At 43.1% G+C, this 13,007-nt stretch overlaps 1 protein-coding gene across 5 annotated transcripts in view; it reads left to right on the forward strand.

Annotated features, from left to right (window-relative positions):
• LOC106052569 (achacin-like) overlaps positions 1 to 13,007 on the forward strand; it is a 66,343-nt gene that overhangs the window by 20,964 nt on the left and 32,372 nt on the right. For 4 of the 5 annotated variants that reach the window (XM_056015679.1, XM_056015682.1, XM_056015678.1 and 1 more), the window contains 2 exons: positions 232 to 369; positions 9,592 to 9,678. In XM_056015679.1, the coding sequence (XP_055871654.1) occupies positions 232 to 369; positions 9,592 to 9,678 (225 nt within the window). The remainder of the gene's footprint in view (positions 1 to 231; positions 370 to 9,591; positions 9,679 to 13,007) is intronic. The other variant, XM_056015681.1, reaches the window with a different exon arrangement.

The following is a 13,007-nucleotide window of genomic DNA, read 5'->3' on the forward strand; positions in this document are numbered from 1 at the left end:
ATGAAACGTTCTTTAGTATCTTCACCACTAATTTACTCACACAAAAAAGTACCTTTTCAAGGACATCCAGACGTTTGGGTCTGACCCAACAGATGGACAGCTAATCCTCTTGACCAGGCTCCTGTACACGCGGCTCAGAAGTTGAAACGTCAACAAGTCTCTTAGAGAGTAGAAGAAAACAAAGCCACAAATCTGCATCAAGCAGCTAAGAGCAATGCTTGTATTTCACAGGTTCGATGAAGCTCTCAGCTTGGTAGCCTCAGACGAAGCAAAGAACTTTATTGTTGATTCATCTATGCTAAGTTCTTTAGTTTGGTTGAATGGTTCCTTGTACTTATGGGAGAGTCTCTTACAGGCACGCGACGAAAGGTATGTTTTGACTTCTTCGATAGTGTTAGAATTACAGTTAGAGCTTCGATTGAGTGAAATTTAATCTCGTTGGCAAGCGATACGATAATTTCATGTCAACATGAGATTCAATGTAATTCTTGGGAATCCTAGCCAATCAAATGAAAGTAGGTCAAACTCAAACTCACTAGTAGCAACCAATAATTCAAGATGATAGACATTCTATATTTAGAATAAGAAGATTTATAAGACATCATGATTATCACAGACTTATGAATCAGTCAATTCAAACAGTTACTGTTACTATACATATGAATCAGTCAATTCAAACAGTTACTGTTACTATACATATGAATCAGTCAATTCAAACAGTTACTGTTACTATACATATGAATCAGTCAATTCAAACAGTTACTGTTACTATACATATGAATCAGTCAATTCAAACAGTTACTGTTACTATACATATGAATCAGTCAATTCAAACAGTTACTGTTACTATACATATGAATCAGTCAATTCAAACAGTTACTGGTACTGTTACATCTCTACTCTATGAAAGTCTTGGTCTTGACCACTGACTTCTACTAATCACTCATTGTCTCACTGGCCGTGGACGATACAATTGAACCTGTTCTTCTCTCAACTGAAGCCTAGAACAACAAAGCCATTTTCAAGATCGAAACCGTACTGATTCAATTTACTAAAACAATTTGTAAAAGACTAGATCTAGATGGCTGTATATTTAAGGTGTGTGAAGACGGCTTAGTCTAAATAAGGTTCCTCTTTAGACCCAGACCTACGACTGACAACAAAACTTACAGATCTACGGCTGACAACAAAACTTACAGATCTACGGCTGACAACAAAACTTACAGATCTACGTCTGACAACAAAACTTACAGATCTACGGCTGACAACAAAACATACAGATCTACGGCTGACAACAAAACTTACAGATCAAGGCGTTAAGAGTGGACTAAGTTACCAATAGGGACAAACTGGTTCCGCGGGCGTTTCCTTTGGAAATATTGTGTGTATATGTATGAGTGGGGGGGGGGGGCGGAGGACTTATAATGTAGGTATATACAAAGAATACAACTGATGGGCCTGTGTCTGTGTCTACTCAATAATAGATTGAGGTTTTGCGGGCGATTCGGTTGAAAGATGAAAGATATAAAACTATAGGTGACTTAGACAATGTAAGGGCTAGAAAATTGTTCGCTTTGGGGTCACGTTGTCATTCGTGTTTGTTTATTGATTTAACTCTCTCTCTCCTAATTAACGATACCATCGTTGATTTGACCCCATTCAACTCATTCAACTTTTGCTTTTATAAACTTAATTTGTGTTATACAAAAAAATAGTATGCATTCTCGTATAATTATCTGCTAAAATTAACGTTTTCTTATTAAATAATAAAGTATTAAAGTTTCATCGTAACAGAATCGAATCTTCAAATGTGAACAGTTCTTTCAGAACGTGGACAATAATGACGGTCGTCCCGAGACATGACGTTAAACTGCGCTCCTTTTCCTTAGCACTTTTGGAGCTCAAAAGTGCCCTACTTCTTTTCTATCATTGTGTCTGCCTCCTCTTTTCCTAAGTCTGCCTTCTTTGATCATCACACTGTCTCCTTAACTTTAAATTCTCACTACGTCCTAGACCAGTCCGTTTGCCGTGGACTGCGACGGGTAAGGGGGGATAAAGAGATCCTGGTGTTTGAGTGGTGGCTATCTGAGGATAAACCACAACAACACAATACTTTGGCTCCAAGTTCCCCTAGACCTGAGACCCAGATGGCCCGCTCTGGGCCAACCGGCTGGTCATGCCGAGCTACCAGCATAGGTCGTCGACCTATGCTGGAGGGCAGTGGCTGGAGGGTCAATCAGGGAGCTGCTGTATCGGACACATGTCCGATGTAGCAGCTGACTGAGTATAGCACCTGTGTAGCCCTGGCGGGCTCATTCTGGACATCCGAATGGCCCGTCCCCTTGTTGGACTCGATGGCGGGTGGGGAGCACAGGTGCCGAATTAACCAAAATATATATGGACAAAAAAACACACACAAAACTACTTGCCCCAGACCTATGTCTGGGCAAGAAACGTCGAATTGATGATAAAAAAGAGGAGGTCCCAAAAAGCTGTGCCACCTGGCCATCATTTCTGGTGGTTAGATGCACAGAGGAGGGAAAAAGCCTGACAAAGTTGAGCCCTTTTATTATCTATAAGGGACTCAAGTCAGTAGTGGGAGAGCCCAAGAGTGTGTCTAAGCTACACAAAACAATGGAACTCCTTGTAGAAGTAGACAGCAAGACACACTCTGATGGGCTTTTAAGATGCAGAAGACTCTGTGATCTCCAAGTGGAAGTCATGCCACACAAGAGTCTGAACACCAGCAGAGGTGTAATCAGCTCTAGGGACCTACTGGAATGTTCCGAGAAGGAAATAGTGGAGGGCATTGAAGGAGTCACCCATGCCCGACACATTACCAGGCGCAGGGAGGGTGAGGAGGTCAAAACCGCCACTATTATCCTCACATTCGGAACTAGGACACCGCCAGAGTATGTGAAGGCAGGATACCTACGAGTTCCAGTGAGGCCCTACATACCTAACCCCAAGAGGTGCTTCAAGTGCCAGGGTTATGGACACGGCGCGGCAGTCTGCAAGAGGAACACTGTGTGTGCCAGATGTGCTGGAGAGGGTCATGAGGACAAGGGCTGCACAGCCCAGTTCAAATGCCCAAACTGTCAAGCTGGCCACTCAGCCTACTCCAAGGACTGCCCTGAGTGGAAACAGGAGGTTGCCGTGCAGGAGTACAAGGCAAGAAACGGATGTACCTTTAGCCAGGCGAAATCGGCTGTACTGGCCCTACCCAAGGGCCAATTCGGCTCGACAAAGACCCACGCCCAGGCTGTTGCTAAGAAAGGAAGATCCATAGCCACACAGACGGACACATTGACCCCACCACCCCCTCCTCTTCCTCCAACTCAGAAGAAAACACCGCCAAAGAACACACCTCTGAAGAAACAAGAAAGCCCTGTTGTCATGCTAAAGAGCAGGTTCTCTGTGCTCGCTGATGAGAGCATGGAGACTGAGCAGCATGTCAAAACCAATACTCCGGGAGAACCCGGAGACATCATGTCTGACACAGGTTCTCCTCAGAGAACCAAGCCAGACACCCCAACCTCTACCGAGTTAGAGGTTGACCAACTCCCTAAGGGGAGAAATCAAAGCGGAGAGAATGCCCGAGGTGAGAGAGGAGGAAATAACCTCCGCTCTAACCAGAGGGATCTCCCCTCTCCAGAGAGAAAGACTTCCCCCAAAAGGGGGTTGTCCTCCTCTCCATCCAAACCCAAGAATAAAAATACCAAGGTCACTGGAATAAAGGGAAACCCCTCCGGGGGCCTCCCAAGGCCAAATAGTTCCAAGTAGGTCATCTAGAATAAGCCATGGATTCCAGAATTGTACAGTGGAATTGTAGAGGCCTCAAGACCAGTTACAAGGAAATGCAGCTACTGATGGACTCTGAGACTCCTGTAGCTGTCTGCTTACAGGAAACATTTCTGAAAGATTGCATCAGCTTCCGAAGCTACCGTGCTTACACCAAGAATGTTGAGGATGCAGAGAGAGCGTCAGGTGGAGTCTGTATCCTTGTGAAGGATAGCATCCCCCATGAGCGGGTAGAACTACAGACCACACTACAGGCCGTAGCAGCTAGGATAACCCTTCACAAGGTTATCACTTGCTGCAGCCTGTATCTACCACCAGGCGCTCCATTAAACCGAACAGACATGGAGTTGAAACAACTCTCCCGGCCCTATTTAATCCTTGGGGGATTTCAATGCCCATAACACCATGTGGGGATCCAACAATACCGATACAAGAGGTCGTATGCTGGAGGATATCTTCCTCCAACATGATTTATGCATACTTAATGATGCATCACCGACCTACTTGCACCCAGGAACTGGATCATTCACATGCATTGACCTCACCGTATGCGTCCCCGGACTTCTGGACGATTTTAAATGGTCAGTTAGCAATGATCTACGGGGAAGTGATCACTTCCCAATCATCATTACTAACAATCTCCCTTCATTGGGACGACCTCAGCGGTGGAAACTGAATAAGGCCGATTGGGAACAATTCCAAAAAAGATGCTCCGAGGATATCACAGAAAATATCCTCCATGAACAGAACCCAGCTGATACCTTTGCTAGCAAGCTACTAAGTATAGCCAGGAAAGTTGTACCCCTAACCTCTGCAAATCCAAAACGGCCTAGCAAACCATGGTTTGATACAGCTTGCAAAAGTGCTATTGGTGATAGGAAAAAAACGACTGGCTGCATTTATAAAGAATCCTTCCCAGGAAAACCTAAAGCTATTCAGAATAGCTAGAGCAAAGGCTAGACAAACCATACGGTCAGCCAAAAGGAATTCCTGGAGAAGTTTTGTCGGCAGTCTGGATGCCAAAACTTCTGCTAGAGCGGTTTGGAAGGCAGTAAGGCGAATCAAAGGGAAAGAATCAAATGCAATAGGGCATTTGAAAAACCAAGGACGAACTGTCACGTCCCCCAGAGAAATAGCTGACTGCCTTGCATCCTCAATAGCAGAAAAATCATCCACTGCACACTACACGCCAGAGTTCCAAAAAGTCAAAACCAGGGAGGAAAGACACCCCATTGATTTCAGGTCAGAGAACAATGAAGACTACAACAAACTGTTCTCGCTTGAGGAACTGAGGGAATCGCTGGACAAGTCACATGACACAGCGCCTGGAGAAGACGAAATCCATTACCAGTTCCTCAAGCACCTTCCCGAACCCTCATTGGCAGTCCTGCTAGGGGTCTATAACTGTGTGTGGCAAACAGGCGCTTTCCCAAACAGCTGGAGGAAAGCCACAGTTATACCGATACCTAAACCGGGAAGAGACGGCTCTGACCCAGCTAACTATCGACCAATAGCACTAACAAGCTGCATCTGCAAAACCATGGAAAGAATGATTAACAGTAGGCTGGTCTGGTACCTGGAAAGGAATAAAGTGATCTCAAACTACCAGTGCGGATTCCAGCAGGGGCGGACAACAACTGACCACCTGGTAAGGCTGGAAGCTTATATTAGAAATGCATTACTCAGAAGAGAACATCTAGTAGCTGTATTCTTCGATATAGAAAAGGCCTATGACACAACCTGGAAACATGGCATTCTACGTGACCTGGCGTTTATGGGGCTTAAGGGACACCTCCCCCGTTTTGTGGATAAATTCCTGAAAGATCGAAAATTTTAGGTTCGAGTGGGCAACTCCGCTTCTGACACTCATGACCAGGAAATGGGTGTACCCCAGGGCAGCATTCTGTCAGTCACCCTGTTCAACATTAAAATAAATAGCATCATAAATGCGCTGTCCCCTGGCATAGAGTGCTCTTTGTATGTTGATGACTTTGTCATTCTCACTTATGGGAAAAATATGAACACCTTAGAAAGAAAATTACAGTTATGTTTAAACAAAATTCAGGGTTGGGCAAACTATAATGGTTTCAAATTCTCAGACTCCAAAACAGTTAGTATGCATTTTTGTAATCTAAGGGGACTCCACCCAGACCCTGAACTATTTATACACAAAAAGAAGATCCCTGTCGTGAAAACTACACAATTTTTAGGCCTCACCTTAGATTCCAAATTTAATTTTCTCCCCCACATTAAGGAACTTAAGAAGAAATGCCAAAAGTCATTAAACATACTAAGAGTACTCAGCCATGCGGACTGGGGAGCTGACAGAGATACCTTGCTGCTGCTCTATCGGAGTCTAATTCGATCCAAGCTAGACTACGGATCCATAATATATGGAGCAGCAAGGAAGTCGTACCTAAAAATACTGGAACCAATACAAAATGCTGCCCTGCGTCTCTGTCTCGGCGCGTTCCGTACATCACCTATCCCAAGTCTCCATGTGGAGGCTGGAGAGCTCCCCATGGATATAAGAATGAAAAAGCTTGCAATGCAGTATATAGTCAAGCTAAAATCCAACCCCACGAACCCTGCTTTTGACTCCATATTTAACCCCACAGAGGTAGAATTATACAATCGAAGGCCTAACGTCATACGTCATGGGCCTTCGAATGAGAGAACCCATCCAAAATTTAACCCCACCCATTGACCAAATCTCTAAAATAGAAACCCCTCAGAACCCTCCTTGGCTAATTAATAAACCCAAATTAAATTTATCCCTCCTCAATTTCAAAAAAGAAAATACAGACCCAAGCATACTACAAGTCCACTTTAGGGAACTGCAGGAGAGCTACGGAGATTGTGGCACCATCTACACAGACGGATCCAAAATGGAGGGAAAGGTCGCGTGTGCCTGCTCCTTTCGGAACAAAACAATCTCCCGTAGACTCCCCGATGGCTGCTCCATCTTTACGGCCGAATTGCACGCAATATTGCTTGCACCTATGGCTGTAAAAGCATCAGAAAGGAGGAAATTTATAATCTGCTCCGACTCCAAATCTGCATTGCAAGCTCTGGGGCGGATGAAGACTGACATCCCATTGGTACATAAGAGCCTGAAGCTGTTGGACCAAATAACAGCCGACCATAGGGATGTCACCTTCATCTGGGTCCCCTCCCATGCTGGCATTGAGGGAAACGAAGCCGCAGACAGAGAAGCAAAGAGAGCCCTAAATCATGCGGTGTCATGAACCCAAATTCCCTACTCGGACCTGAGACAAAGTATTGCCTCTGCCACCTATCGAGAGTGGCAGAACCGATGGGAGGCTGAGACTCACAGTAAACTCAGGCAGATTGTGGCGGATGTCAGGTGGCGGCCCACATCTAAGAGTCTGACAAGGCGTGGTAGCACGACCATGTCCAGACTTAGGATTGGCCACACCTACATCACGCACTCTTTTGTACTGAAGAAAGAGGAGCCCCCACTTTGGGAGTACTGTGACTCTCGCCTCACTGTGGAACATATCCTCGTTGATTGCCCCAGATACCAGGATGTCAGGGCGAAATATTTTAGAGTCACTAATTTAAATACACTATTTGATAATGTCGACCCTGGGAAGGTACTGGGCTTTATCCGGGAAGTGGGGCTATCTACGAAGATCTGATTTATGAATTTGTGAACATGCACTATTTACATTAGATTTTTACCAAATATTTAAATTTTTACTACCTTTACTATTTTAACTGTGAATGGACCTTGATTTTAATGATATGACTGTATAGAATCTGGCCCTAAATTGTGCCGATGTGCCTCAAATCAAACAAACAAACAAACAATAATGACGGAGATAAAGAGTTAAAAGTGTTCAAGGCGATATACACATTTACCAACTATTTCACCAGAAACGTGGCACGGGTATCATGTACGCTCTTAGAGTTCAACGACATCCGTTTCTTTACAAGATACATTAGAAGATACATTAGAAGATACATTAGAAGATACATTAGAAGATACATTAGAAGATACATTAGAAGATACATTAGAAGATACATTAGAAGATTCATTAGAAGATACATTAGAAGATACATTAGAAGATACATTAGAAGATACAACATGTTCTTCTAAATAAGGTGCGGCCTCTAGATCTAAGACTGACAAACTACAAATAAATATGTCATGTTCGGACTATAATAAGTTGCGAATAGTGATGTTTTTTTTTCCTTTCAAACTGTTCCACGGGAAGGGGGGCGGTCTGAAACTACTGCTGGTGAGACGCCCTTCTAGTGTATGGAGATGAAAGAGCCTAGGAACTGTACAAATGTTGGACATGTTTCGGATGTCCCTTCAGAGTTGAAGTTTACTTGCTAGGCAGGACGATGGGGGATGGGAGCGGGCAGGGTTTGAACCCGGGACCATCGATAAGTCCGAAACACAATTCACCATGCAAACAGTACGGCCAGGCAGCCATCCATTGTTTGTGTATATTCTACTATAGGGGTTTGTAAAAAAAAATAAGGACTTAGAATTTGAGGGCTAGAAAATTGTGTATGTGGGAGAGTCGTAATGCGGACAGTTGTATTGATGGGCTTTAGAGTGTTCAGGGAAAATAAACATACATACCAACTGTTTCTAGCGTAGCGTAGTCTATATATATAACTTTCTATTTTACCCAGTGGAGTACGCGTACCCCCCAGGGCTACGGGAAGAGGGGTACCTCATTTATTATGTTCATTTTATAATTAAGAATACATTATTAATACGTTGTAATACATATTATTTAATATTATTTATATGTACATATGTAGCGGTTCCATAAATAGGATCTTGCTGTGTTTGTACAAAGAAGTATTGATAAGCAGTTTTCTAGTATAAAAAGCATCAAATAGTTTGTTTGCACTTTTAAGCACTGCAGGATCTTCGCTTCTAGCCTGCAAGATCTAAGCTCTTCGCCTCTAGCCTGTAAGATCCAAGCTCTTCGCTTGTAGCCTGCATGATCTAAGCTCTTTGCTTCTAGTTTGCAAGATCTAAGCTCTTCACTTGTAGCCTGCATGATCTAAGCTCTTCGCTTCTAGCCTGTAAGATCTAAGCTTTTCGCTTGTAGCCTGCATGATCTAAGCTCTTCGCTTCTAGCCTGCAAAATCTAAGCTCTTCGACTCTAGCCTGAGGAATCTAAGCTCTTCGCTTCTAGCCTGCATGATCTAAGCTCATCACTTCTAATCTGCAAGATATATGCCCTATAACCTGAAGGATCTAAACTCTTCTCTTCTAGCCTGCATGATCTAAGTTCTTATCTTCTAGTCTGCATGATCTAAGCTCTTCTCTTCTAGCCTGCGTGATATAAGCTCTTCTAGCCTGCATAATCTAAGCTCTTCTAGACTGCAGGATTGAAACTCTTTTAGTTTGCATGATCTAAATTCTTCTAGCCAGCAGGATCTAAGCTCTTCTAGTCAGCAGGATCTAAGCTCTTTGCTTGTAGCCTGCAGAATCTAAGCTCTTCACTTCTAGCCTACAAGATCTAAGCTCTTCGCTTCTAGTCTACAAGATCTAAGCACTTCTCTTCTAGCCTGCATGATCTAAGCTCTTCAAGTCTGCAGGATCTAAGCTCTTCACTTGTAGCCTGCAGGATGTAAGCTCTTTGCTTGTAGCCTGCAGAATCTAAGCTCTTCGCTTCTAGTCTGCAGGATCTAAGCTCTTCTAGCCTGCAGGATCAAAGTTTTTGTCTTCTATTCTGCAGGATGTTCAAATAGTTCTATAGATCAACGTAATATTGATGTCTATGTTTTTTACTCTAGAGAAGATGACAATATCAAGACTCCAGTTGAAGGAATGAATTCAATTCCTAAACGTCTGATAGAATTGTTTCTAGAATCAAGCAAAAAGTAAGAATTGAGTTTGTAAAGATGTTATTTACCTTAATTCCTAGATATACCTCCTTTAGCCCCTATATATTTATTCCTATATACACATATCACGTTTAACCCAAGCCCTGCTGAGAAAGGAAAAGGATTTCGCGATGGGGCTAGCGACCCCACCCTGTAAAACCACATTGCTACAGAAACGGCAAACTTGAGACATAGAGAAAACTATACGTGCGGCGAGGGCGGCCAACCCCCGATGATGGTGTTGGATCAAACCCAACTGGAAGTCCATGGCAAGATCTCATAACAGTGGACACCAGGTGGACTGGAGGCTTCAGACATTGCCAATGACAGATCTTTATGGAGACAGCTTGCCGCCCAATTCGCCGAATGGCGAGGGAGGACCTAAGTCTAAGTAAGTCTAAGTAAGTCTAAGTAAGTCTAAGTAAGTCTAAGTAATGAACTTAGGAAGGCAACTCAACGAGGACAGGTCTTTTTTCACAGGACATCACAAATATGATAAGAATGTCTGCTTTTAAACACATCTTCTACTCTAGCTCCTAAACATGTCGAACTGCGTTGTATCTTTACAATGTGAGCATTCCTTTACAGTCTAGTCACTCGCAGTAGACGAGTTAGAGCGTACCTTCTGCACTAACTTTAATAACTGTATGCAAGGCAGAGTTATAACATTTCTCCCTTCCTTACGAGTGTTCGTCCTGAACACTATCTGAAGCAGTGGAAGTTTGTCAGTTCAGGTGGAGGTCGATCGTTTGGCACGACAAACAACGAAGAAGTCTTCCCTGTTTTAGTTTTCAGGTCCGTTGTTCTAAGACACCAAGTCAGCAGACCTTTTCGATGGACGTCCTATAAAAGATTTAAAGTTCCACAGTAAGCCAGATGCATAGTTTACAGATATCTTCTCTGACACACATTTTCAGGTATCTGCTCTGCAAAACATTTGCAGGTATCTCCAATTGAATCGCCGCACGTACAGTTCTTGCTAAACACCAATGTGCGGTTATCAAGATCTGGGTTTCCGTCGTAGAAAATGGCAGATAGACAGAGGTCTTTAATGTCCACAGCAACAGGCTTGGACTCAGACCCAACGTTATCTGATATGTCCTTCTCATCGAGGTACTCCTAGAGTATTACAAATAAAAACTTGAGTGACATAAAATAGATGCTGGTCTCTGTCCTTTCAACACGTCGTTGAGATCATCACAGCAATCGTCCTCACGGTTCTTGTATTGAAAGCCACACCCCTACGTCTTGCCAACAACACGGTCAAAAGACAACGCAACAACCCTCCGCTGTAACAACGCAACAACCCTCCGCTGTAACAACGCAACAACCCTCCGCTGTAACAACGCAACAACCCTCCGCTGCTTGTACAGCCACAGCCTTCATCAACGAGCCTATGTGACTTTCCGTGTAACTATTTGTTTCAGTGTCTGGTTCTTCATCGTGTCCATTTGTTCCTGGATCACGCTTCTTACTGTGTCCATTTGTTCCTGGATCTCGCTTCTTACTGTGTCCATTTGTTCCTGGATCTCGCTTCTTACTGTGTCCATTTGTTCCTGGATCTCGCTTCTTACTGTGTCCATTTGTTCCTGAATCTCGATTCTTACAGTGTCCATTTGTTCCTGTATCTCGATTCTTACAGTGTCCATTTGTTCCTGAATCTCGATTCTTACAGTGTCCATTTGTTCCTGAATCTTGATTCTTACAGTGTCCATTTGTTCCTGAATCTCGATTCTTACTGTGTCCATTTGTTCCTGAATCTCGATTCTTACAGTGTCCATTTGTTCCTGAATCTCGATTCTTACAGTGTCCATTTGTTCCTGGATCTCGCTTCTTACTGTGTCTATTTGCTCCTGCATGTGGTCTAAACGGTCAATGACTTCATCTGGCTAATTTCAAATTGACAGATCTTTGAATCCTCGTCTTCCTTAATTTGTTCCTGGATCACGCTTCTTACTGTGTCCATTTGTTCCTGGATCTCGCTTCTTACTGTGTCCATTTGTTCCTGGATCTCGCTTCTTACTGTGTCCATTTGTTCCTGGATCTCGCTTCTTACTGTGTCCATTTGTTCCTGAATCTCGATTCTTACAGTGTCCATTTGTTCCTGAATCTCGATTCTTACAGTGTCCATTTGTTCCTGAATCTCGATTCTTACAGTGTCCATTTGTTCCTGAATCTCGATTCTTACAGTGTCCATTTGTTCCTGAATCTCGATTCTTACTGTGTCCATTTGTTCCTGAATCTCGATTCTTACAGTGTCCATTTGTTCCTGAATCTCGATTCTTACAGTGTCCATTTGTTCCTGGATCTCGCTTCTTACTGTGTCCATTTGCTCCTGCATGTGGTCTAAACGGTCAATGACTTCATCTGGCTAATTTCAAATTGACAGATCTTTGAATCCTCGTCTTCCTTAATCAGAGCTTGCCGGAAACGTTCTTTTCATATTTCTTTTCAAAGCAGCTCAATCCTCGCCATCGGAGCTTTTGTTTCAGATCTTTCAAACCAAGCTCGTTAAAGTTTCACTGATGCCATGGACCTAATCCTTCTCCGGTGAGTCAACTATAATCCTACTACTGACACCAATGTAATAAACCTAAGAAAGACAACTCAACAAGGGCTGACCTTTATTCACAGGACATCCCAAATATAACAGCAATGTCATTAAACACATTTTCTACTCCAGCTCCAAGATTTAGGTGGAACTCCATTATATCGCTACAATATCAATACCCAGTCTAATCTCTCACAGTGCACCTACTTGAAGGGCAGTGTGCAAGTCAGGGTCATAATAATATATATGATCTTTAGCTCTTATATGGATCACATTTGACACCTAGATATATTGCATTTAATCCCTTGATATCACATGAAACCTCTCTCTCTCTCTCTCTCTATATATATATATATATATATATCATATTTTGCCCCTAAATATTTCACATGAGCCCAATATTTATAACCAACTCAACAATTTCTTTGAAATATTTTTAGAATCCAAATTAACGTTCATCGCTGTAACGATTTGTTTTGTTCTAAATAATGTTTCGTCGATTATTTTCAACTGTTTTGTGTTTTGTAGACTAGAAACTCAGCAGATAGTAAATGCAGTGACATCATGTTCTTCAATCCGGATGCAGTCCCAAGCTGCGATGGTCATGCCATTACTGCTGAATGGAAGAATCCAACAGACGTAAACGTCTCCTGTGTGGTCAATCAAGGGAAGGGAAGCACTCACAAGGTGAACAAAGAAAACGCTTTAGGGACACCCTCAACGCTTTAGGTACACCCTCAAAGCTTCAGGGACACCCTCAAAGCTTCAGGGACAC

This window comes from Biomphalaria glabrata, chromosome 17 (assembly GCF_947242115.1).
Source record: "Biomphalaria glabrata chromosome 17, xgBioGlab47.1, whole genome shotgun sequence".
NCBI lineage: Eukaryota > Metazoa > Mollusca > Gastropoda > Planorbidae > Biomphalaria > Biomphalaria glabrata.